This window comes from Aphelocoma coerulescens, chromosome 5, assembly GCF_041296385.1.
Source record: "Aphelocoma coerulescens isolate FSJ_1873_10779 chromosome 5, UR_Acoe_1.0, whole genome shotgun sequence".
Classification (NCBI taxonomy): domain Eukaryota; kingdom Metazoa; phylum Chordata; class Aves; order Passeriformes; family Corvidae; genus Aphelocoma; species Aphelocoma coerulescens.
Window position 1 is genome coordinate 14,648,106 of NC_091019.1, and position 27,753 is coordinate 14,675,858.

The window sequence follows — 27,753 nt, forward strand, 5'->3', positions numbered from 1 at the left end:
AGTGATTTAAGCCCATAATTGAAGTTTCTATCTCCTACTCTTGTTTTCACCCATATCCGTGCGTTTTTTCCATTTGCTTCTTCTATACCCTTCATGACAGTACCTGCAGTTGGAATTCTTGGTGGGATGCTCTTCTTGGCTTCCTCTGATTCATCACAGCCCTTTCAGTTTGGGAATGCCACATCAGCTCGTTGTCATGAGTCCATAACACTGTGCCAATTAGAATTCACAGGGCAGGTATGTGGCTCTCCTCTTCCTCGTGCACTGCACGTGCCAAAACTGCATCTTACCATGTGGCAGAACTGTATCCTTACAGTAACCTGCTCTGTAAGGCCCTCCCATTCAGCACCTCCACAATCACTTTCTTTGTTGATGAGACTGGATTTTGTTTAATCTGTCAAATGGCCTGGTTCAGAGTGCAGCAAGTTCAGTTTTCTTGTCCTTACTTTCAGAATTCTTCATAATAAATGCGGTTTCCGATTTTGCCCATCCTCTTTCTTTCACCTGAACCATGTAGTATACGTGTAATTTGTATTGCCAAGATGAATTCTACTACTCTTATGATTTTATGAATTTGCAATTCATATTCTGTATTGTAGCCATACATCTTTCAGATTTGCTCATCCTGCTCTTGAGGGTACTTGAGGACTATTGTTTTAATAGTTTCTTCAGTTGAGGAAATGCTGTATGTTGAGAGAACTTCACAAGGATTTTGACCACTGAAGACAGAGAAAGCTGCCATAGAAGAAGGAATTAAAGAAGTAATAGATTGAAGTGACAGAAGAACTTAAAAGTAGTTACTTTATTACCCCTGGGGGGTTACTTAGTTGCTCTCTTTAGCTGGGCTTTAAATGACGTATCAGGTCATCAATAATTCTAAGAACCAGTATTTGAATACAGATAAAAGCCATAAACTTGTGACTTTACAGGGTTTGTCTCTGAGCACAGACCTGGGTAACAGCTTTGTTGCTGTGGGTTATTTTTGTGGGTAGAGCCAGTGCCACCATTCCAATGCACTCACAGGTGCACACTCACTACTGAACCACCTGATCCGAGGGGATTCAGTGACTTTGTAGAGACTTTCAAAATAACCATGTCAAAGGTAGAAGAACTCTTCGGATGGATTCAACACCTCAACTGAGAATTTGTGAAATCTGTATCTTAACTAATTGATTTAACCCACTAAAACTTTATTGTGCTGTATAGAGGGAGAAAAATCAAACTGTTTCTCATCCACTTCTTGGAGTTTAACCTTATTTAGGACTGCAAAGTCCTGGTATGAAAATGTCTTCTCTCTTTTTTTGTGGGATCTGAACATACTTCGTTTTAGATTATTTTAGTTTCCTTTCTTTCTTTGTATAGCAGAACTATTTAAATCTCTTTTTATCTCTTTGGAGAAAGAAGTGTGTTGTTATGTGTATTATTTAATGTTACAGGGAATTTTGTATTAGCAAATATCTATCTTGATACATCTTGGTAGAAATCTGAGGTATTCTTTATGGCTTTAAGTAATGTCTAGTAAATTACACATGATCTTCAGGAATCTAGGATTAGAGACCATGAGTAATTAGATGTTTAAGTGACTTTTGCCAGAAAATGTATATAGTAAATAAAGCTCCATCCAGAATTACATCCCATTTTTGTAAAATTCTAGAATTCTATTGCCCTCTGCTGGTTTAGTGTACCTGTCTGTGATTTGGTAGCACTGAATTATGAGTGAATTGACCTTCTTTTTATTTTTCATAGTGAAATAATAGTAGATAAACAGTGTAATGGACCACTTTACTACTCATTTTATTTTAAAATTGAAGTCAATCTTGAGTCTGGTTTGATGGCTTTCTGAAGGCAAGGAGAGGTGGTAGATTGTTTTATTTTTTTGTTGGCGAGATATTCAGATTGGAGACAAAGCTCAATTTAGTATTTCCCGTTTTTTCTCTAAAGCAGTAAAATAGAAATTAACAGAAGCTTTGCAATTCTTCCTTCATGCTTTTATGACCTTTCCCCACATTTGTGTGCACAATATATGTGGGTGTAATTTTATACTTTAGACCAAATAGGAAAACCATTCATTGAATTGAATTTTTTGACTTTTGTTATCCACGCAGCACACAGTCAGATCTGGAAACATATACATACACAATTACCCTTGTGCATGTAATGGCTTTAAAGAGAAAGAGGGTAGATTTAAAACAGATAATAGGAATAAATTGTTTATTGTAGGGGTAATGAGCCAAGAGAAGGTTGCCCAGAGAAGCTGTGGATGCCCCAGGTGTTCAAGGCCACGTTGGATGGGGCTCTGAACAGCCTGCTCTAGTGGAAGGTGGCCCTGCCCATGGCAGGGGTGTTGAAGCTGGATGATCTTCAAGGTGCCTCCCAACACAGGCCATTCAGTGATTCTGTGATGTGTTATCTGCAAGTAGTATGTAGATAAGGCTCAGTCCTGCTGGTCAGTCAATGAGGGTTGATGCTGGGGGACAACTTTGAAGTCTTTTTGGATTTACCAGGATCTGTGTGGGCATAGCATAGATGTGATTGCAGGACTGGCTTGTAGGACATGTTCACGTGCAGAATTTAATTTGCATCACTTGGGCAGGGGCAGCTGTTGCCTGCAGTAAGTGGTACCTACTCATGATGTGCAGTCAGTGGTGACTGACTGGATGTTTATCTGAGCAGCTCAGAGACAGGGAGTAGCTCTTTAAAGTAGCAATGCCACTATATCCTGATGATCTCTAAGCCTGCACTCACAGATTTCAGGGATAACTGTATCCACTACAGTGAGAGGAAGAGCTTTGGCATGCAAAGGTGCTGCAGTAGCTTTCTCACAGGGGCCAGAGGGATAGTTATCCACAGCCAGTGATTCCTTGAGGAGCTGAGGAGGAAGCTACTCTTTGCATTCAGCAACACCCTCCTTCTCACTTGTTTTGCTTCATTTTCTCACCAAATATATCCAAACCAGTAACTCAGGCTGTCACTTGGAGACAGAAATACACTTTATTTCTGAAGTAAACTGGATTTCTCTAAAAAATAGAGCACTGTTGAGTTTGCCCCTTCACTTCATTAGCTGAGAGACATGTAGCAAAATCCTGTGAGAAAAGAGCTTTCATAGGTATATTCATATTCTGGTTTTTATTCTTTTTGTTTTGAAAATCATTTTCCAACTTTACAATCAATAGCTGGATCCTTTGCTTTGCTGTAATGAATTTGCTTCCTTCTTTAAGCTTTTGTGGTGTAAAGGCTAGTAACTGCTGAGTGATCAGCACAACACATGCTTTTCTTTATCAGATACAAGCAATCTAGATAATATAATGTTATAGAGAAGCTCTTTGAGGACCTGCACATCACAGCAAGTTTGGGAGTCTTGGAGCTGGTGCACATTTCTTACTGAGCTGCAAGTATCATTTTCACAATCAGAACTATCCAGTGTTGGGAAACAGGGAAAAAATTCTAGGCAGGTGTTATCCAGTACCTCTCAGTAAGGTGGAAATAATGGAAAGACAATTCTTGAATTCAAGAAGTTGCCTGTATAGTCATACAAAGCAAGTCCCAAACCTACCTCATGTTTTCACAAACTGTAGTATGTAGTTAATTATTTTGAGAGGGGTAAGGTCTGTTTCATAGGGGATTTGGGAAGGGAGTGTTCAGGGGTTTTTAAGTTCCGTTAATCAATTTAAAGGACTCAGTGTCCTTTGCAGCAATTAACTGATGTTCTGTTGGTTGTTACAATTTACACCTCAATGCTCTTTTTATCATACTGACAGCTTTAGAATAAGGACTTAATGAGTTCAGAACTATTTTTATTATGTTCTTCGGGGGTCTCTTTTAAGCTATCAGTCTCCAAATCCTCCCTTATAAGTAGGAAATTCTTTTGCTGCCTCCTGCGTTCGTTCTGTCTGGCAGGAGTGAGTTATGGGACAGAGGGAAAGAGCACAAATATCAGTGTAGTTTAGCTGCCCTGTGGAGACCTAGGTGAAGATATGTTTTTTGCATGTAGTATTGCCTGATGTAAAAACCACAAAACTACTGTTGTCCTTAAATTTGAGAAATTCTGAGCAAATTCTTTTGAATGTAGCAGTAAACATTGGGGCCCTTTTGATGTGTTAGATGAGTTTCCATTCTAGGGAAATGGGCTGACGAAGCACTCTCAGGGTAGAGAATATAGACACTGCAAACTTCATGGAACTCTTATATTTGTACCAAGAGTATTTTTAGTCCATGGATTTAGACTGCATAGGAACAACAGTGTGCTTCTTGAGGTTGGTATTCTTGTCTTTTTTGCAAACAAACTAACCCAAACAAGCAGAGAATCCAAATAACTGGCAGAGCCAGGAACTGCAAGTCCTGATTTTGATTCTGTGCTCTGGCCACTATGAGGTTTTGCCATTTGTTTCAACACATGCAGGTGATGAGAAGGATAATGTTTATGATCACTGAGCTTTTTTGATGTGTTTTCTTTCATGCTTTTGTAAATAAACCTTTTTTATTTGGTCTAGGAATTGCTGTCAGTGTTGATTTATGTTGTTGTATTTGAACATAAATCTCCAATGTTTAAAAATTATGTTTTGTACATGGCTGTTCATGCCAAATTATGGGCACAGGAAGAGCATCTAAAAGCCCCATAGCTTTCCTGTCATGTTTGATTCCATGTGAAAATCATGTATCTCGTTTTTATTTCTTTAGACACAGGGTTAGGAGCTTAAACTTCCTTTTGAGTTTGTGTCAAAGATCACCCCCTTTTTACCCAGTTTACACAATTAACTGATTTGGGTTGAGGCATCAAAGGCAAGAGAAGAGGTCGATAGTCAATTCCCTCGTCGTGTGGCATTTGCTGCACAAATTGACATGAGTTAACCCTACTGACTAGCTAGGCTTGAACAGACTTTTTGTTTCCTTTTTCCTTTTGTTTTTCCTTTCCCCTTTTTCTTTCCCCCTGTTCTTGGCGTTCATACTCCCTCTTTGCAGATCTGTTGTGACTGGGAATTCAGTGCCAGTGGGGAAAAAAAGTTAATCAAAGTAAAAGTCAGGATATGGCTTTAGCACTAATCTTTGCTTTTGAGATGTGTTGTCCATATTTTTATTCCATGATTTATTTGTCATCCCTATTCCTCTGTAATAGGTTTTGTGTATCTGGGTTTTGATGTAGGTCAATGATTGAGCCAGATCAATTTGTGGGCCCTGTGGTGCATCTTTGTGTGATTAGGTGTTTTTAAGGGATGTCCAGCAGTCCCTACAAAGATCAGTAGGACACTCTTTGTGCTGACCTGTTCTGTGATTTAACAGCTGCATCAGGGGTGGGAGATCAGTCATCCTTTCCTGTGATCTGCCATAAACTGCACCACAACTGAAACTTGGGCATCTGTTAAAACAACCAGCTATCTGCCCTTTCAGTCTGTATGGAGTAAACAAAGTCACATTTAACATTATTTGAACAGATGTAGATTTCTTAACAAGTTATCAAGAATTTTTGATGAAATTCTGCATGAGCAAATCAAAATTATACTGCTCATTTTTAGATGGCTGAGCACAAAAAGGCACTTCAGTTGGGTACATTTTATTAGCATGCCACATACCATTTCCTCAAATACAGAATTTTCAAGGACCTTTGATAGGGCATAAGTACATGGCACATGATCAGGACTCTCAGTTCATGCTGTACTTGGAAGAGCATAGTGAGGAAAACACAGTTTGAAGAATTGCAAAACTGGAAATCTGTAAACCAGACTTCAAAAATTTTGGTTGTAATTTCCTACCCTTCCATTTGAATGCCCAAGTGCCAGCTAGGGAAGTATTATAAGTACTGGCTGTTCTGTACAATTCTACAGTTACAAATATTGAGTGGTATTCATGCTCTCCAGGAAAGTGGTTTAGAACACAATCACTAAAATAAAATCTAAATTCTAGATATGATGTGTGTTTCAGGTATGGGTAGTATTGTGAGTGATAGTCATTAAATGAGGCACCCAGTAATGTACTTTATTCTTCCGTTCTGCTGCAGAAATAATCCTGAGTACATATTTAGATTACCTGCTTCTTTGCTACATGCAATATACAACACAGTTTTTTTGTGGCCTTCTTTTATCAAAAAGTAAGAACATGATAAAGGATTTAATTCTTCATAATTCGGGTCATTGAAATAAATTTCCTTTCTTTGTATGTGGTTATCAAGAATATTAAACAACTCCCTGGGAGACTTGTGCAACCTAAATAAATAGATATACTTGAAAAAAATGGTTCATTCATAATGACTAATGCTGTAACAATTCTGGGTTTGTTTGAGACTTTACAGTGATCCAGACCCTTGTGACTTCAAAGAAATACCCAAATTAGCACTCTTTCAGGAACTGAATTTGGGTCATACAGTTCAGTAAATAACTCTGAAGATAACAATTTATCTAATCTTCTGCTGTTGCAACAAATGTAGTTTTATTGGAAGGACTCAGTTGACACTTAGTATTACTTTAAATTTCATTACTGCAGTTCTGACTTCTAAATAAAATGAGAAGTAATTTTCATCTGTTTGAATACTGATTTCTGTGTTATACAGCTAGGTTATTAAAAATACTGTGGTTTGTTGGCAAGGAAGATGTTTTATATTACAAATGTGTTCTGTACTGTTAGCACAAAATTCTTATCTTGAGTCTCATTTTTCTACTCTAAATCAAGAAAACCATCCCTTGCACTGGCATTAGACTTGTATACAGCCTCCTTGTATGTTAATTTCTTGAATGGCACAAAACTGGAGATAATTTCTCTTTCCCATGTTTCAGTACTAAAGTTGATACATTTCATATTTCAGACTGTACAACTCATCATATTTATACATATTTATGTGTGTGTGTGTGTCAGTTCTGAAGTCATAGCCTTTAAAAGAAATTGTATAATAGGACTGATTTGTTGACTCTGCACATTTTTTGCTTTCAGAAATTAGCACCTGGAGTTAGTCAGTTTGCTTACACCTGTGTACAAGATCATCCTATCTGGACTAACCAACAGTTTTGGGAAACAACCTTCTATAGCAACGTGCAGAATCAAGTTCGTTCCCTCTACCTTACAGCCAAAGATGACAACCATGCAGTACAGTTAAAACAAAAGGTAGGAAAATATAATAAATATTAAAGCAGTATTTTTATTCACATTTTAATGTCTCCTAAGTTATAGAAAGTTATGGGTTTTTTCAATTTTATGTATTTTTATTACATTTTTTCCCATATTACACAGTATACAATAACATGAGAAATAACAGAAATTTACATTTATCTACAAAGCATTATAACTTGATGTTAGCTCAACTTAGTGTGGAAAAAGCATTTGCAAGACACCTAGTCATTCATTAGTTTAACATCAGGCTTTAGGTCACTAATGTCAGCTGACAGATTTCTTTATTCTACTTTTACTGTGGGCCATCTACCTAGTTTGCTTCAAGCTAATGCTAGAATTGGACTCCAAGATATAAAAACATGAATATTTCAGCTGGTCTGGAACTATTTATATAAAAGCTTCCCTCACCTGAACATCCTAGGAATTTGGAGAATATTGCCAGGGTCGAGCCATGAGCTGCATGTTATTTCTCAATCTGATTTATGCTTTTTCTTATGTGAGCTAAGTGGATAAGCTGAGGAGAGCAGCTATGTTAAAAGCAGTAAACCACTCTGAAGAAACATGGAAGATTGAATGGCATAAAAAAGATCTTAAGAGAAGTGATATTATTTAGATCTGCCTATGTTGTGCTGCTGGTACATTTCAGTAAACTGCTCTCAAAGCTCAGTTCCCATAATCATAACTTTCCTTAAACCCTGTCGAGGGTAGTTATTTGCTCATTCTTTTTAAATGAATATGTAAGTTAAATAACTGAAGAAGTTTATTTAGCAATTTAATAAAGAAAGTTTTGGCTAAGCATTGGTTTTTAAGTTCTAGCTTTATAATTTTCTATGTCTTCATATTTCTTCCTCTGTGCTTTCTAGGAGAAAACTCCTGCAGACCAGGATAAGACAGCAATGGACCTGGCTGCTGAGCAGCTGAGGTTATGGCCAACTCTTAATAAACAGACGCAGCAGGAGCTAGTCCAGAATGAGGAAAGCACAGTTTTCAGCCAGGCCATTCATTTTGCCAACCTCATGGTCTACCTGCTGGTACCACTGGATACAAGTAAGAACAAGCTGCTGAGAACATCAGCCACTGGGGACTGGGAGAGTGGAAGCAACAGCATTGTCACAAACAGGTGGGTGTCCAAGTCTGGTGCTCACCTGTCAGGATGGGCCATGGCTTGCAAAATGGCTTTACTCTAAATACCAGATTATTTCAGTATCTTCACTTCTGTTCGAGTTCAGTAGTTAAGGAGAGCAGAAGTCTAATATCATTCCTCTCAAATAACAGAACTTTTTCTGGAGTGATTTACCTCCATTTAAAGGAACATTGTATTGTCCCATTAAGAATCTTTGCTCTAGTAATGCAGATGTTGAAGACAAGCATGTGGTTTGGTGAGAAAGAAAACAGCAGCCCCAAACCCAGTCTGTTAATTTTTATGTAACTTGAAAAAACGGTGTATGAACCTAAAATGAAGAAAGCATTTGTATAGCATCTATAAAATCAGCATTTCTGTGCAACAGCTGTAAGGAAGAAAAGGCACTGAGGTCACAAAAAGCAAGAGGGCTAAACCACAATGGCAAAGGTTAAATTACTAAGGAAGCAGTAGGAGTATAACACCAGTTACATTCATTCCCTAGCATGCAAATCCAGGACATTTCATAACAAGCCTTCCTCCCTCTTTGTTTATTGTCTTCATTATCACCTCTCTGTACGAATTCCCACTTGATAAAATTATAGAACACTATGTGAGAACGCTGACATCAAGTAAAAGACAGGCTATCAGGATGAAACTCCCCATGGAGTTACTAATTTCTGCTGACTAAACACCTCTAATCTCAGGCATTAGGATGTGCTCAGTAGACTGGTAGTGGTGTATGTTGCAATCTATGAATTTGGCCCCTAAGATTATTATGGGAGGCATTTTTAGACATTCAAAGTACATCTCCCACTGACTTGCTTGCTTATCTAATGCACAAAAATTTTTTCTTATGATCTTTTTAGCTTTTGATTGGTTTGTTCTGCAACCGAAATACACATTTAATGTAACTTTCTCTAAATAACTGGATATTTGTTTATCACGGGTTGCAAATTCTTTACTTGACTTTATGAAGAGAAGACATAGAACTCACTTCTAAAAAGCTGTTTTTTCTCTTGTGGCCCTATCTGTGCTGGACTCATGGAGAGAAAATTGTCCTATGTCATCATTCATGAAGTTTTGGCAGTGCAAGTACAATATAATTGTGGTACCACTGTATGCTTTTAGCAAGGTTTGCAAATTGTAACGAGAAAAAAAACCCACAGCTTGTCTGGCTATCCAGGTGTCATATGTGCATCACCAGCTGAATTGTTCACACTTGTTACTGCTTTTATTTCTGCCTTTAGCATTGCAGGCAGCGTTGCAGAGAGTTATGACACCGAGAGTGGGTTTGAGGACTCAGAGAACAATGATGTTGCAAATGCAGTCGTGCGCTTCATCACCAGATTTATTGACAAGGTTTGCACAGAAAGTGGAGTCACACAGGATCACATCAAGGGTCTGCACTGCATGATACCAGGTAGGAATTGTCACAAAAAGGTGCTTTGTAGTCTTTCTTTTTTCTTTTCCTAATTAAACAAATGCACTTTCTAATTTTAGTTACTTTCAGATAAGTTAGAATGTTAGATTTCTTTTCCAGACTGTAATTGCTGTTGGAGCTCAGATGATTATTTCCATGAGAATGTCAGAATTATCAGAGTTTTAATTACAGGGCAGATTTCTCTTTCACATTGTGTGAGACTTCATTTATGGTATTACTGCTTTCCAGGCATTGTAGCAATGCACATAGAGACTCTGGAGGCTGTCCATCGTGAGAGTAGGAGGCTTCCACCAATACAGAAGGCAAGTGTTATGAAACGTATTTGTATTCTTTACAAGTATTAGAATCATCAAATTTTTTCCTCTCGTAATGTTATGAGGAAACATCAAAACATTAAAAGAAAATTTCCACTAGTGATAAATAAAGTGCTTGGCTTTGGTCTCATGAAATATGAACTTATGAAACTAGTAGAGCCAGACTTCTGATCATAAACAAGCTGTTGCATGCCCACTGCTTTCTGAGACCCATTTCTCTTCTCTGAGTCCAAACTCCATCTCCCTTCTTTGGACTCAGTGTCATAACAATTTTGTTTTGAAGCTTTTAAAACCAAATATTATTACTAGCCTGAGGTATAACACTGATTTACATTTACACTTCCATTTATTTGCATCAGCCCAAAATTCTACGGCCAACTTTACTGCCAGGAGAAGAATTTGTTTGTGAAGGTCTCCGTGTGCTACTGGATCCTGATGGCAGAGAGGAAGCCACAGGAGGACTGCTTGGAGGTCCTCATATCCTCCCTGCTGAAGGAGCTTTGTTCCTTACCACTTACAGAATTATATTTAAAGGCACTCCTCATGATCAGCTGGGTAAGAAATCCAAATAGTGAGAACTGTGGTCCTTCAGATAGGCAGTATTTTGAGCTGGCCTGTCAACCCATTCAAGCATCAACAACATCATTGAACAGTTTTTTTCAGACACTGGAAACAAGTGAAAGGAAAAATATTCATGAGTTGGTATTCTACCTAAAATTACTGCTTGTAAATTCAGTATTTTCTTAATATGTCGGCTCTTCTGAATGATGAATTTTCATGATTTAACATGTGCCATTTCTAAGCAGATTGTCATTCAGAAGTATAAATTTGTTGTGGAAAGTTCATGGTCATATGTAAATACATAAATATGTAGATAATTTCTGTTTGTGAGTTATATATTGCATTATGAAATCTGAATAAACTTGAAATTGTTTCTTACCCTCTACCAACCTAGATTTTTGGGGGTGCTTTTGCATTATGTAGAAAGACTCAGAAGGAAGGACAATATTTTTCTAATAATTACAGTTGAAATAGAACAGAAATTCAGATTCCAAATGATGCTTTAGGAATTTACCAACTTTTCAGGTATCTTGCCTGAAATGAATCCTGTACCAATGTGTTCACGTTGCTTTGTACTTATTCATTCTTGTCTATTCCAATAACAGTGTGAGCAGAGCAGACCTGATTCTATGATCTAACCTGTGTCTGTGTGTTGTATCCTCAGTTGGGGAGCAGACCGTGATCCGGAGCTTTCCTATCGCCTCTGTTACCAAGGAGAAGAAGATCAGTATCCAGAACCAGCTGCAGCAGAGTATGCAGGAAGGGCTGCAGATCAGTTCAGCCACCTTTCAGGTAAAAAGAAGTTTTGTGAAAATTTATGTGGCTACAGTCGGCTCAAAATATTTACAAGCAGCACTTTGCCCTGGTATTTGTGAAGAGTCCAGTTTTCTGCCCTGTAAGGTCAATAGACAGTGCAGAACTCATAGAAACCCTGGCATTTCTTGGCCCACTTGATATTTACAGAGGGTTGCTATTTTCACACTGGATTTCTTTCACTGCTTTCCTCACCTATTTTGGATCCAGTAAAGGGCTGTTTTGGGTCCAGAATCCCTTCATGTAAGTAGAGGCCTAGGCAGGCTAGTGGGAACCTACTTTCTCTTTCCTCCAGCTACATGGAATCAATATGGAAAAGCTTTAAGTATTGCATTCTTCTCAAGGTTTGTCACTTTACCAGCTTCCTGTTAAAATCCATGGCAGAAAGTCATGGTATGTCGCACATGGAAGCTGCACTTCAGGAATCTTCAGGGTAGAACCCATGAGCCTCTGTATGACAGGCACATATCCTGGAATTTTCTCTAGGATTCCCATCAGTGTGTTCAACAGAAATATGTATTGCAGGGCAATTGACAGAGATGGACTTGTAAAAATTAGGAATCCTGAAGTCTCTGAAGTCTTCCCTGAATTTTCCTTCTTGGTTTTGATCTTAACTATGGTCAAACCCTAAGAGATTGAAAGTTCCAAGCAAAGAATTTTATATCAAGGACTGGAAGCAGACTGCAGTGCTTAAGATATGAAATACTTTGCTGGGCTGACTGGCTGCAGAAGCATATTTTCATTGAGAACAATAACTAATATTTGAAAACACAAAAAACCACATAACAGAATAGCATTTTACTAATTCCTTACAATAATGGACATTATTTAGCTAATCATCCTTCAGTATCCTATTCAAGAGCACAAAATTAGGAATGCAAGTGAGTAAAACAAGCAAAAAGAAGTTGTTCTTGTGGACTTTTGAGAGGACTTTTATTTTCCAGAAATCTTTTTACCAGAATACTTATCATGCTTCAATGATGTGATAAATACAGACACAGCTCAGTGTTTTCAGAGCTGGATTCGGGTCAAACATCATCTTTGCTTTTGTTTAGCATAGTTTTGTATTAGGTTATGAGAACAAAAACAATCAGCAAACAGTTTATTCCCTGTCCCCTATGTAACAGCCAGGGTTCAATACAGTATGAAGTAGCCCCTCCCCTTTGTTTATTAATTATGATTTTCAGATGGGTCTGTGTGCAGTTATGCTGTTTCATGTCTTTAAAACTTCGGAGCAGTGTAACCCCGAAAGATTGAAGAGCTCCTTTCAAGGAGGTCCTAGAACAACAGAGTCATTAGTCATTTGGAAAGTATTTACAAAACAAGTGAAATTGGAAAAGCAAGGATGAAATCCACCTCTTAGATGGCAAGCAAAGGAATTTAAAAGGTGCCTAGGTATGCGCTCAGAAATAGAGCTCTGGGATATTTCTTTGTTTGCTTTCTCCACATTCTTAGAGTTCTTTTGGGCCTTTTTATGGATTCCGTATTTTCTGTCTCTTATTTGTGTTCCCTGAATTGTTGACTTCCTTTCAGCTGAGGCGATTGGATGGGATTTTTTTTTTCCCCCCGGAACCTTTCAAGAAAGCATTTTTAGTCTAGTGGATGGATCACTGTTGAATAGCACAAGGTTATTTCCTTTTTAAGGAGCAGATTTCACTATCACATTTTTGTTATTAGCAGTTTTCTGTACTTTGCAAGGTGAGGTCAAAATTGGAATGTCCAAGTAATAGAAATATAATGGTTGTGACATATAAATGCTGAAATTGCTGGCTTGGCGAGACTCTTTGAAGTGCATTACCAACCTCAGTTCCCAGTATAGGGGCAGACCTGGCAGACTGTTTCTCAGCTAAGCTGTCCCATGTGACCAGAATTTGAACTGTTGTAGATGTCTTAGTGCCAGCACTCTGACTTGGATTGACCAAAATATTTTGTATTTGATCTTACGAGAATTCCAGATGCTTCCTAGTGAAGATACCTTAGTATTAGGGCATAAATTTAAAATAGGAAATGAAAAATTACTAAAATATTCAATAGGCCTCAAAATAAATAAGGTGTATGTACATATATTTGTATTTTCTGATGAGCACAGTCCTGAGAAAATATTGGAATTTTCTTAATATATTTTAGAGTCTTTCAATTTCTGAAGTTCTCAGATTTTTTTTAAGTTTCTAACATGTCATGTCTTTAATACACAGTTAATTAAAGTAGCATTTGATGAAGAAGTAAGTCCCGAAGTGGTGGAAATATTTAAGAAACAGTTGATGAAGTTCCGCTATCCTCAGTCAATCTTCAGCACTTTTGCCTTTGCAGCTGGGCAAACTGCACCACAGATAATTCTACCAAAACAGAAAGAAAAGAACACTTCATTCCGGTACAGTGTTTCCTCTTTTTTTTCTTACTGATGTTCTTGTCTTGGATTAGCCAAATACATTAAACAGTCTGAAAGCTCTGCACAAGGGCAGATCATTCAAGCAGTTTTCAGGAATGTCAAAATAAGTGATTGCTATTGTGCATCTCTTTGTATTTCCTGAGTAAGAGATAGATTAGTAGGATACACATGTTTATTTGGAATAGGAATTATATTATTTGAATAAATTTCTGGCTGCAGTAGATTTGAACAAGCACCTTATTAGATTTTGAAACACACAAAATAGAAGCAGCATCTTGAGCTGTGCAACCTATGCCAACACGGGGAACAAGATTAATTGTGTATTACTTTATCATTAGTAGCCTACCCACTTACAGCCTAGTGTGGATTAGGATTAATTTTACCCTGTGCATTTGCCCTACTGGTTTTTAATTTAGAGTTTGAGCTTTGGATCCTCTTTTGAGTTTTGTGTTACACATTAATTTTTACTGGACCAGCTGCATCATTAGTTTATTCCAGAGTGGTAGCTTCTGTGATTCTCTGTTGATTATTGCATTGTTGACACAGGAAAGCAGAATCCCAAGATAGTCATGAAATCCTAAAACTTAAAGGTAATTTCTGTCTTTCCTGCCTTTACTTAGGCAACTTTTTAGATTTATCACATTACTAGCAAAATAAAAAAACCTGAAAAAAGGTGGTATCTGCTTATTCATTACCAACAGACAAAAAGTACACAAATGTATCTCAAAGTAATACAATTTTTTGTTTAAAAATTAATGAAAGTATTTTTTCTGACATTTATAATTGTTTCTATTAAGTGAAAAATTATTTAATCCATTTTATTTACGTTGGTCATAGAAATCTGTAAATGCTATTAGGCAGAATCGCAGGAATCTTTCTAAATACTTTTATTGTTTTGGATTTTTAGCACCTTCTCCAAAAGCATTGTGAAGGGAGCAAAACGTGCTGGGAAGATGACAATTGGGCGCCAGTATTTATTGAAGAAGAAGACAGGCACAATAGTGGAGGAAAGAGGGAATCGCCCTGGCTGGAATGAAGATGATGATATCTCTGGTAAGAGTGGGACTTTTTTTTCCATGTTGGTTAGTAAGTCTGTCCTATTATGCTTCCATTCTGGCGTATTGAATGAGAAATGCCTTCAACAAGAAATTGGAGGGTCTTCCTAGACAGGAAAGAGAAGGGTTTCAAATCTGTACTTTCAGTGAGTGTTTTCTTTTGCAATGACGAGGCAGAGGAGGAAGCTGACTTAATTCAGTGGTACAGCAAAGTACTAGATTATATTTTAATTATCAAACTATTTAGATATGGTATCTTTTAGATCATTTTTACCTCATGCTAGTGGAGGTGAAACAGCACAGAAGCATGCTGCAGCTTTCATTTATCTCTAGACATCTGACATCTGCAATTAGTCTGTGATGAGAAGGCAGTAACTGGTGAGGTGCAAGAATGAGCAAATTGGAAACTTTCGTGGATGCGGAACTGACAAAAGATGCCTGAAAGCAGCAGAACTCTTTACTACTGAAAATACCACTTCCCAAATTTTCGGTTGAGGTGATTTTGGAGTAGAAGGTAGAAAGGGGTTTGGGCATTTTGTGCAGTTTGTGTGATGGTGTGGGGCTTGACTTTCCCCAGAAAGCCTCTTTTCCTCCCATAGGCTGCTGTCTGTATATCCTTATCTGGACCACTGCTAATTTATAATAAACCACTAGAGGGAACCAGATTCTCCTGTACATAGACAGGTGTTGTTTTGTCATACCGTTCTCTCTTTAAAAAAAACATAGGCATCTCAGATAATGAAGAGTGTTCTTCAGACATTGATAATTTCTTCCAAACATCAAACAAGCTGAATTTTCCTGTTGAATATTTGGTCACTGAGCAAGGCAACTTATGTGACTTATGAGCAGATGCATAAAAGTTGTCTAAAGCAGGACTGAAGCCTCTGATCTCTCTGAAATGGAAGAAAGCTATTTCAGGCAAGCTAAAAAATACTGTTTGTCTTTTTTCATTCCAGACAAAGTGATGAGAAATAGGCAAAAATAAAGGTTTAGAAAATACAGAATATCTTTAGAGTGTGTTCTTCAGAGTGAAAAATTACATTCTTAGTTGAATTTCCAGCATCTTCCTGAAGTGCTGAGTTAGCATGTGTTCTGATGTTACATGTTCTTTGGGTCAGAAGCAATTCTGCAGGCTGTACCTGGGTGATTTTGGGATGATTTTGTGTCCTTCACCCAGAGACACCAAGCACAGTCATACCTGTGAGACTTGGATTCTCTTCATATTCTCTTGATGGTGATGTTTTAAGAGTTTTTCCATTGCTGGTATACAAAACAACTGTATTCTTCAATAAACACAGGTGCTATATAAGATTAGTGATAGTCACTTTTTTCCTTCCCTGAAAAAAAAAGAAAAAACAATCATAACTTGGGAGTCTTCAGGCCTGCTGCTTTCCAGGTGTCTTGGCTGGGCACACATTAAGGTGACCAGAGGCTGAGTTTGTTTTATTCTCATGCAGCACTGGCACATCAGGGGCAGTGAGCTGTCAACAGCAGTGACTCTGCTTCAGACAGAGCGCAGAGAGCCACAGGGATTAATCCCTGCAATTCCTTTTATACTGACTGCTGTGGCTGTGGCTTTGGCTTTGGCTTTGTTTTTGCCTTGTTTGCAAGTCTCAAAAACTGATGTATAGGAAACTATGCAGCTCTACCAACAATGAACTATCTACAGCAGGTGATGCACTGTCTTAAGAAAGAAATGTTAAAGATAGGGCTGGAAGGAACTTCAGGAAATCAAGTAGTCCACCTCTCTGCCCCAAGGCAAGATCAATGTACTTCATCTGTTCCTCAGGTGTTTGCCTAACTTCTTCTTAAAAGCTTTCAAAGGTGAAGGTTCCACAACTCTAGCCAGCTCATACTAATACTTTAACCATCCTTAATGCTGGAGAAAACCATTAATTTTCTGAGATTCAGGACTAAACATCATCATCAATTTAAACCATTCACTTTTACTCTGCCACTATATACATCTAGAAGAGAGGATTCCCCTCATTCTGATTGCAATGCATAATATATTTATGGTCTGTTGTAATATTTCTCTGTTATTTTCTGGATGTTAAATATCTGCAGTTCTTTCAGTTCTTTGTTTATTATTCTTGATAGACTTCTGATCATCTTCATTGCTCTTTTCTCAGACTTCTTTAGCTGGCCCACATATAACTTGTAAGGTGATTACCAAAACTGGGCACAGTACTGTAGTTATTAGTTGTTACCAATGAACACCTAATCTCCCTCAAATTCCTCCTCATCTCTTTGTTTTCAGAGTTTAGAATCTCTCAATCATTAGTAAATTCTTTTTCTTATAGTGGTCATATTGGTATGTTCAACAAAACAAGAGACTGTGAAACCTTCTTTTGCAAATAGTCATACCTCAAGAACAGCAAAACGGATTATTCCTTGTTTTTTCAAAATCAAATAAATCATGTTAATCTTTAGACAGCAAAGTATCTTCATCTCCCTCTTCAGGTTAAGGACATGGATAGGAGCTCTCATCTCTAGCTGTTTATGCACAGGAGAATGGTTTTGCAAAGTCTGATCACCAATATTCCTGCTTTCATGGGAGAAAAATCCATTTAGAAAAAAATATTTCACAAAATGCACTTTCATCTTAACTGAGCCAGTTATAGCTTTCCATTCAAAACTATTAAATACTAAATTCTTGTATGACCCAAAAAAATTATTTCTAAAACACAATTAAATTCATGTCCCATTAGTGCACTTTATACTTAAGATGTTGTGTGACTTCTTTCTTGTTGTGTGATTCTTAGGATAAAAGAGGAAAAAGAGGAGAGATTCAGAGTATTCAGCTTTATTATTTAGATCAAATAGAGAATTTTTTTTTCTTTAGCTGAAAGGGCAAAGAAAATTATTCATTTAGCTTTTATACTAAGATGCACAGAAAAAAAATCGTAGAGGTACTACTCCGGTACATTCTGAATGTTGTCTACTGCCAGAAGAGTTTTAATTATATCACAATTCTTATTTTTATAAATACTTTGGAATTCCAGTTTTGTAAAGTCCTGCTTTAAGTTTAAATCCTTTTATTCTTTTCAGTGCCTCATTCATAAAGGAATACTTCTCATATGCCCATATTTCAATGCTTGAGGTGGTAGCAAGTAACTGATACATGCTGTGAGCAGTAAATCTGCTCTCAGAAGTATTTGGAAATGGTTGAAAGTGTCACTTATGGGCAGGTGGCAGATTTTGTACAAAGACCTTGCTTGACTTGAATTTCAGAGTAGTTTGAACTTGTGACAGTTTTTTATCTTTCATGGCTGAAGTTTTTTCTGCTTTGGAAAGGGCAGATGGTATGCACGACTGAAGAAAGCTGCTGTCTGACATTGAGACATTCAGAACCCAGCAGTCATCTGTTGTGAAATTACCACACTGAAACACTTCGTAGGCTGAACCAAGCCTTAAAGAGATTGTTACCTCTTCTGAAGATAGTTTAAAAAAAAAAAAAAGAATCATGCTGTTGATTTTTATCTTGAATGTGTAGTGGATTTGTAAAGAATTTGTAAATTGGTAAGGAAAGATTTTTTTATCTGTCTTCAGTTCAAGTGAATATGTGAGATAACTTTCTCCAGGATTTTAGCCAGAGAGATGTCAGCCATGCCGGTCACAAGCACAGTAGATAACTGCATGCTATAGTCAGGTTTGCTGACTAAAATACTATTTTAGTGTTTATAGATTCAATAAACTGTGGTTTGCATGTCCTGGATCTTGCCATTCAACACTCAGAGTAGGACAAACTTGTTTAGAAGAAAGTAGCATTGTTTGCTGTGTAACTGCTGAGCTCCCCAGTAAGATTTTTACCTTTAGTTTCAGATGACAGCGAGCTGCACACCAGTGGTACCCTGAAAGCATCAGAAAAATCAACCATGGAGCAATTAGTAGAAAGAGCCTGTTTCAGGGATTATCAGCGTTTGGGGCTGGGGACCATCAGCGCTAATTCTTCTCGCTCAAAAACAGAATACTTGAGAATAACTGCCTTGAACAGGATGTATTCCCTTTGCAGGAGGTGAGTTTACCAATTCACTTAAGTAGTTGAAAGTAGACACACATGTATGTATGTCTGCATTATATATTTGCATTTAAAATCTCTGCTGTTCCTAAAATAAAAAAGCAAGCTTCAGAAGCAGTTGTGAATAATTACTTTCTTCAAATTAAAAAGTATGTGTTAGAATTGACTTCATGAAAGTACCTACTTTAGAAGTTTGTCATGTGCTGAAAGTCACATGCTGTGTTTTAACACATCAGTGTTACTAAGTCCTTTTTTTTGTTGTGAAAGCTGATGTAGTTTATTACCACTGCCCACAAAAATTCCTTTTAATACAAAAGCCTATCTACATGAGTCATATCAGAAGACATTTGCATTCTCTAGAGCCAGTTTGGGCTGGTCATTGCTTTCATTATGGACAATGGAATTGCCAGGAAGAAGGGCACAGAAAAAAAAATTAGATCCTTTCTTGTTTTCTGACTTGTCTAGAGTACTGGTTTTGTTTAGTCACCATGGAGTACAATGCAGATGAAGGCATGGCATCTGTCTGTTTTCATTATGCTTTGAACATTATGCAGACAACTCTTTCCTCCCCTGAACCCACAAGTTTTTAACGTTCTCTAGGGGTTTTTTGGGAAATATAATTAATATCTGAATGAATTACAAATCTCAGGATATAAATGCTTACCTACTGCTATATTACTGTGGTTACTGTGTAGCCTGTAAATACCATGTATATTTATTTTGTCTGAGGGCAGTTCAATAAATGTCCAAGAACTGAGTTTGCAGAAACAGTGTATATCGTAGAGGGAGTAAAAGTTATTTCGTAAGCAGTGTTTCCTGTTCCTCATCTTAGTTTCTTCTCAACATATGAAATTGGCACTTAAGTTGATTTTTTTATTTTTTTGGAGAAGATGGAAAATCATATTTCATATTGCTTGAATCCTTCTTTTGCTAACATGAACACAACTACCATTTTGTTATATTTTCTATCTTTAAAGGTATTATTTCAGTGAATTTCCTAATCCCTAAGTGTATTCTTTTTAAAAGAATGCAAAAATCCAGTTTCAAGCACTCTTTCTCAAGGAATCTGACTGTAAAATTTAAATGTACTTTTTGTAAACCAGAAACTATTGTTTTCATTGTGATACTTTAGGCAATCTAACATGCTTTCCTTTCAATTCTCATATTTCATATACAGTTGTCAAATCTACTTCATCATTTGCATACCTCAAAATTATGTTTTCTGTCATGCTTAAAAATACAGCTTCATTATAGTGACAGATAAGAGATGTGCTAAGAAGAAAAATACTACCAAATAAAGTGTAATCTTAAATGGAAAGTGATTAGTAGTGATAGTCTTAAAAATTTTTTGTAATTCCATTTCTATTGAAAATGCAGTTTGCTTAAATTCATGTATTTGCTAGGCTTGGACTAAAAAATACTTAAAAAATAAAAGCAATTCTAACAGTTAAGGTGTACTTTCATTAAGTCGTATTTTCAGCTTGTAATTTCCGGATTTTTTTTTCATTGCTGCTGAGCATTTTGAAAGCAATTTTAATTGTTCAATTTTTTTTTTTTCTTCACCTTCTTGTCAATGCAGTTATCCTGGGCTGCTGGTGGTCCCTCAGTCTGTTCAGGACAGCAGCCTGCAGAGAGTGGCTCGCTGTTACCGCCACAATCGCCTGCCCGTTGTCTGCTGGAAGAACACTAAAAACAGCACTCTGCTGCTGAGGTCTGGGGGCTTTCATGGAAAAAGTGTGGTGGGCCTCTTCAAATCCCAGAACACACATCCCACGGGTGAGTTGATGCAGCCAGGCTTTCTGTAGAAGGAATTTCACATAGAAAATGCTTATTTTGCTGGAGGAAAATCTGTGATCTGGTTGAATCAAAAGTCTCAGGATATAAATGGTTATCTAATACTATTACTTATTGGATGTCAAAATCCTGAATGGTATGAAAGGAGTTCAAAAAATATGAATGAATAATTTGGACAGAGATTGGACCAACACAAGATTTACCAGAATGGTTAGTTTTTCAGAAGAATATAATATTAGGGCAACACTAATTTTGGAAATAACATTAGTTGACTTCCATCATTCACAGTCAGTGTTTAGGATACTTATGACTGCCTGGATTTCCATCTCTTATGCTGATAGCTTTTTCAGAGTTAATTTCATGCCAAGAATGAAGAAGTCAGTATTTTCTTTAATCAAAGTTATTTAGAAATTATTCCAGAATTAGGCCATAATTTTTCTTTTTGGAGAAAAAGGAAATGTGAGGTTGAATTGGAATACCAGAAACTCATTAAGGTAGCAAAGAAATTCCTTTGTCCTGTTTATGTTTGCAATTCTCCCTAGTAATGACTAAAATGCAACTTTTGACTCTACTCCCCTGTATTTTACAGAATTTTTCAAAGTCTGTAACAAGCATACTGTGCACTTGTGTACAAGTGGTATGAAAGTAGTTTGAAGATTACATGATTTAAATCTTTTCTACATAGACCTCCATAATTTTTCCTTCACAGAGTATCTTTATGAAAACCACATTTTTCTTACTTTTTAAGAGCAATTTTTAGCAGACATTATGAGGTTTTGTGTGTATCAAATTCACCTTTAAAATATCATTATTTCAGAGAGATGAGAAAAAATTTTTTGATGTTAGACAGTGTCTGGACTGGCTTACTTGTGAATCACTAATTATCTGCTGAATATTCATTGCTATAGCACTGATTCAGTGTATCTCTTCAGAGTTTTGTGGGAGCTTTTTTTTTAGTTGGAGTGATGAACAGTGAAGGCAATGAATTGAAATTTATACAATGTGTTTTTGTTGAAAGGATTAACAAAATGTATCAGTGAAGTATTGCCAATAGTTGACACCACAGCTGCCAAAGCTAATGGCTACACCAGTTCTTCCACGTGCTTATGATGTGAGTCCTAGGCATGGCTATTCCAATGTTAGTCTTCAACTGATTTAATACTGATTGTCCTGGCTGAAATGCAGATTAACCTGGTACAAATAGAAAAAATTGGAAGAAATCTGCAGGAATAGTCTCGAAATTACATGAGGACAGACTCTTTGATGTTTTCTGTAGCAGCTATCATTTCTTTGTGCATGGGAGTTGGAGATCCTTCCAAATGAAGACCTACAAAGTCTGACCCATGAACACATGTTTCTTGTGCGTAACTGTAATGCTTTTGTAGGTGGTTTCTTTTCTTAATTTTATATTCTTAATTTTATATTAAATTCATATTCTTAATTTTGTATTCCCCTTGCCATACGTCCAGCAGAATATTATGCCGTAAATAAACTGATTGACACTAACTGTATCTGGCAGATACTCCCTTCTGGAGTCATTGTTTCTTTTAAAATGTGAAGAAAATGGAGACTTTCCTCATGAAGGTACAGCAAGGAAAATGGAGAATTTTTATAGGGTATTTGTCTTATTCATAATGAAGCTGAAGCTTGGTGAAACAAATCCGATCAACAAAGGTAGTTACATACAGCTGCCTCAGCAGGAGTTGTGTACAGTGAAGGAAAGTCTTCATCAAAAAATGCAAACTAAGAGGGCAAAGATAATCTGAAGTTAAATTCCAATTGACAGATTCATTCTTTCCTAAGAAGAGATTTCATAGCAGTAGATTTTTATTGGTCAGCTCTGGATTGATACAGAGAAACAGAGAGGACCTGCTGGAACTTAATGAACGTTTTTGTGATTTCGTGTTACGTGGTGTGTTACGCAAGTTTTTAAAGCATAGTTGGAGGTCAATATGTTATATAAGAAGAACAGAAGATATTGTCAAAAGAAATTGTGCACAGTACTTAATTTCTGTGTGGAACCAAACTGTATGTGCGACAGAATTGTATTTCTCTAACGTCTGTCCAAAAAAGGATTATTAACAGATGTTTGAATATGAGCTGGAGAGTATAGAAGTCTTTTGAAATGTTCTTTGAAACCTGCAAGTTGGTTTCTGAATTACACTTTGACCTCTCTGGGAATTTTGTTGCAGGGCATTGTAGTTCTAAGTATGACATTCTACACCTAAATTAGCATTTATTGGTCAGCTACCCTGGGGGAAGAACATTTATGTTTCTTGGATGTAGTAACACTATCCAAGAGAGCAGTTATCTTGGTACAGGCTGGACTATTGATTGTATTAGGACTTGTAAGATGAAGTTGGAGCAACCCATGACCAGGCATATTAAAGCACATATTAGCATTGTATGACTAAGCAATGCATTTCTTTCCTGAGATAAAAGGAAAATTAAATGGGATAAAATTGCTACTGGGATCTCCATCCCCATCTTTTGTTTAAATCCATGGTGCTGTGGTGACCTTCATGTGTGACAGAGCACTTGAAAGATGAGTCATTTCATAGAAATCCCAGCTCACCTGTGCAGGCAGGGGGCAATGCTTTGAGTTACCACTTTATGCTGCTGTGTTGGGATGATGTGTGGTAAGGATGAAGGGCAAATTTTCCGTCTCTCATCCTTCACAAGGACATTTTTGCCTTCACTCTTTAATTCCGGTATCTGCTTGGTTCAATGACAGACTGATGTAAGTCAAGCTGTTTTCTAAGACACACACAATACTCTGTACAAAATAAAACTTCGTAAGTGCAAGTGGTATAGACATTATCCTTTCATTTAGACAATTCATTTCTTTTCATTTAGCTAAATTGTTGAGACCTAAATTGACTTTTTGTGGCATTATTTCAAGGACTAGGGGACCTAGAGATCATTCCAGTGGAATTTCAGGATGTGTAAATCCTGCTTAGGAGTTGAGGAGAAAATAATGTTCCTCCTCAGGCTTTTTCCACTTGGTCAGATAGAAGCAGCATGATGTTTCCTGCAGGAAATATCATCACTTCCTAATTGTACTTTGAATTCAGACACTAATTTCTATCTTGAAATTTTGTTTGCCACTCCATCTAATTAGCTTACTGCCTTTTAGTCTCCAGCATAGAATCTGATTGGATCATCATTGGAGAAAACTATTTACAAATTACGATTGTGTTTTGTCAAAATGTGCTCAGTCAAATTCTTTGACTCTGTCTCTTATTCCAAATCTTGTCTTGGCTCTTGTGATCAAGATACCAAATCCTGGTTTAAGTAGCTATGAAACTTTTGTCTTATAGTAAGTCCAGAGGTGGCTGCAATAAACTGGAATGCCAAACATTTTGCTTGGCACTCGAAAAAAAATAAACTGACTCATTGATACTGAACATGATTTTGTCATCATGTCATCATCATATTATGGCCCAGGACCTGAGCTTCATCTCCTTTCCTTAAGTCCTTGCACCTGGACACAATGGGTGGAGTTTTTCTAGTTGAGATTATTTTTTTAATTATTATTTTTGAGGGGTTTTTCCCTTGCTTCTGTGTTTCATTAACGGTTTCTTAACTTTTTTAATGGGCACTGTATCCCAAGGAACCTTCAAGTACAGGTAAGTAACCTTCCTTTTCTGGAATGAGGGAGACCTGGTTGAGTATGGTTTTAATTTACTTTTGTTGAAGAAACAGTTTTGTCTGTTCTCTGCACATTTTGCTGACAAGTAGCATAAACTTAGAAATGTTACCTTTTGTTTGGAGAGTGAAGGGAAGGCTGCGTTATCTTCACTCTGTTCTGATCACATAATGGCTGATGATGAATATTTTAAGTAGTGACCATGAAGTAACAGTTTCAGAAGTTCAGCTTTGTGTGGAGTGCAAGAGAACCTTGCTGGATCCTGCTGTGCAGCCAGGTAATGAACAGCTTGTCATCAAAGGAAAGGCTTTTTGAACCTTTCATAGGCCAGCGAGGACATCTTCAATGCTCTGCTTTACACAATACACATTTACTCTATGTATTTACAAATTGTATGTTTCTTTTTTAATGTATTCCATTCTTCTTATGACTCTAGCTCCTGCTTCTTTAGAATCTTCAAGCAGTATAGAACAGGAGAAGTACCTACAAGCCTTACTGAATGTGATATCCGTCCACTGCAAAATGAATGGCAGTAATACTCTCACGGTTAGCCCAACAATTGCTCTGTCTCCAGGTAAAATTGGTTTGTACAGTGCTTGTCTCTGGTTAAGTTGATGAGTGACTTTTCTCTGATTTGGTGCTAGTTCAATCTTCCATATGAATTCTGTTGTTTCTTTATTGTTAGACTTTCCAGGTAGCCTATTCACTCTTAGTTTCACTGAATGTGTTTTCTGTAGCTAAAGAATGTTTATGATCTTCCCAAAATAGTTTTCAGTATTAATCTGACAGTAAAGTCTTTGTAACAAATTAACAGTAAACTGCATATTGAATAAAAGATTAGCAAATTTAAAAGAATGCAAAATCTGCTCCATTTTATATAATGAGGAAGTATGAGGTTGCAAGGTGAGAACAGATAACACTAGCTGCAGCAGCAATGGAAGGCATATAGGCCTCTTTATGCATTACGTACTCATAATGGTTTCTACAAATGTAATTTCCAAAATTTTCTGCAGTGTAAACTCTTTCAAAATACACTCTTTGAGTTATGCCTAGGTGGAACCATGAAGAAATTAATCCATGTTTTATTTCAGTTATTTTATGATGAAACCTGGTAAGGTTTAGGTGAAGGTAACCCCAACATGTCAGGAAGGACTATGTGACTTGAAATTGTGTCTGTCTTGTCTTACTCAGTTGGTTTTAATTGGCCTAATACTGCCAAACAGTGGCTTTTCTTGTAAAGTAACACCATCCCAAAGTGTGTGCGCTTTGCTTCATTTATTGTAAAATATGTTGATTGCTTAGCTGTATCTAACACCTCCATACTGTTGCCAATGTACGCATTTGTCTTAAAAAATAAATCTAAAGTACAAAATTGGCAAGAATTAGCTGTACTGGGTGAAAAGGGGCATTTTATCAGTCATATTAAGTGTTAGTCTGGTTAACACTGTAGCTTTTTTAATCTTCTATTCTTTTTTTGGCTGACTTTAGGCACTGAAACGAGGGCTTCAAGAATGTCTACTGTGTTTAAGCAGGTAGTGCCAGGACATTTGGATGTAAATCTATCCAATAGCTTTGCTCGAGGAGGTTAGTAAGACTAGCTCAAAGTCTATTATTTGAAGTAATAAATTATGAAAAAATGTTAGTGAAATAAAAATAATTATATTCTTTCTTGATTCATTGTTCTGTGAAACAACAAAACAGAAATTAGATTGGTCTCAGTCTGTAACATTATCTAAGTATCTAATTTCTGTTCAAATCCTTTACTCACCATTGAAATAAAATTGGTTTCATGTTGGAATTAGTGAAAAATTAAAGCACTCAAATAGGGATTATGTTTCTAAATAAATTGGGATTCATCCATATTTCTGATTTGTCTGTGTACGGCCTCAAAATGCATATTTTTATATAAGCATTTAATAGACTTTAGAATATGCAATTACAGATCATTCCAATGTATGTCTGAAGCTTAGCTGATGCTTCATAACATTACAAATAATCTGTGAATAATTTTACTCAAAGTAGCAGGGAGTTACACGGCCAAGTGTTGTAAGTAGGGAGATACAGTGCATTCTTTGGAAATAGTTATGCCTAGTTACAGGGGCTCATCAGTGTCATTTTTACAAGAACCTTTCATTCTGTTAAGGAGATTCCAACTACTTCTACACTTCTAGTCTGATGAAATTGTTATGATTTTTTTGTGTGCAACATGTGCATAAATTAGTGCACCAAATTCCTTTCATTTAGGTTTGTTAAAATAATGATGAATCTATTCCCTAAAAGGGAGCATTTTATATTTGATTTATTACCTTTTAGCTATGAAGGCTCCTTTTACAGTTATATCTAATATCTATATTGCTATATCTAAAAGTTGTGTTTCTTCTCTTTTGATACCTCATCTAAAAATAGTTAGATTTACATTGACCTGCTGAGGTCCATTCCAACCTAAATCTTCTTGTGTGATACAAAACCTATAGCTTCATGTGGGGAAGGATAAAAGTACTTCATGGAGAAGAACTTCCAGAAGAGGTGGGATGGGATTAAGGAAATGAAAGAAGGACTGACGTGAAAAGGAGGGAGAAAGGAAAATGCTCAGAGATGTATGGGGAAGTGATGTGAGAACTGTAGCAGAAGGGAAGAGAGGAAGGGCAGGAGAGGACACGGGGATTGCCAAAGAATGGAGAATTCTGTGTATTTTCATTCATCGTAGTAAATTCATATTTCTTATCTAAGAGTTTCGTTTATGTTCTGTGCTCACTGTGTTGCTACTGCGTTGTGTTGTAGCTGGAGATGAGTAAAGGTGGTGATTTTAATTGGCTGGGTGAAATAGCTGGGGCTGAAGAGAGCAGGAGGGAATAGTGGCTGCAGTTGTCAGATAGGTGGTGGCTGTTCCCAGCCTGGCTGAGCACTGGAGCAGTGGCAGTGCTGGGTGGCTGACAGCAGAGGTTTGGTTGTGTTCCATCCCCTCGTGCCAGCACAAAAGCACCAACAGCCAAGTGGTGCTGAGGGGCAGCGAGGGTGCTCCAGATAAGTCAGGGAAAGCTCGCTGGTTGCTGTGTGGAAGTTGTCTTTTGAAGATAAAGGGATTACTGAAATAACTGCTGCTGGTTTCTAGGATTAGAGGTCGTGGTAAGTGTGATAGGATGAGTTTGTTGCTACTCAGAGAAGAAAAAAGGAGCCTGAAGGCAGTATTGGGTCACAGACATGTTGTTTTGTTGGACATTGAAATCCCTTGGCTAAATTTCAGCAGTAATCAGGAGAGGGCAGGAAAGTTATCTTGTGTCTTGCTGGATGGCTGCCACACCTGCCCTGGTATCTGAAAGGTGTCTGTTCACAGCTCAGCAGGATACATGAGGACTTTGCTGAAACATAAGAATGTTTGACAAGTACAGTGGGAGCCCAAGTGAAGGTGAGAAGTTGACAGGGGAAGAGGGAACAGAGAAAGGGAATATCTCCCTGGAGAGAAGTAAACAATAGGCTTTTTAGATCAGCTGATACAAT

At 37.2% G+C, this 27,753-nt stretch overlaps 1 protein-coding gene across 8 annotated transcripts in view; it reads left to right on the forward strand.

Annotated features, from left to right (window-relative positions):
- SBF2 (SET binding factor 2) overlaps positions 1-27,753 on the forward strand; it is a 234,386-nt gene that overhangs the window by 177,682 nt on the left and 28,951 nt on the right. For 6 of the 8 annotated variants that reach the window (XM_069016753.1, XM_069016756.1, XM_069016754.1 and 3 more), the window contains 12 exons: positions 6,919-7,089; positions 7,959-8,215; positions 9,466-9,638; positions 9,888-9,961; positions 10,333-10,528; positions 11,199-11,326; positions 13,543-13,718; positions 14,644-14,789; positions 18,611-18,809; positions 20,392-20,588; positions 24,692-24,829; positions 25,744-25,839. In XM_069016753.1, the coding sequence (XP_068872854.1) occupies positions 6,919-7,089; positions 7,959-8,215; positions 9,466-9,638; positions 9,888-9,961; positions 10,333-10,528; positions 11,199-11,326; positions 13,543-13,718; positions 14,644-14,789; positions 18,611-18,809; positions 20,392-20,588; positions 24,692-24,829; positions 25,744-25,839 (1,951 nt within the window). The remainder of the gene's footprint in view (positions 1-6,918; positions 7,090-7,958; positions 8,216-9,465; positions 9,639-9,887; positions 9,962-10,332; positions 10,529-11,198; positions 11,327-13,542; positions 13,719-14,643; positions 14,790-18,610; positions 18,810-20,391; positions 20,589-24,691; positions 24,830-25,743; positions 25,840-27,753) is intronic. The other 2 variants (XM_069016760.1, XM_069016759.1) reach the window with 1 other exon arrangement.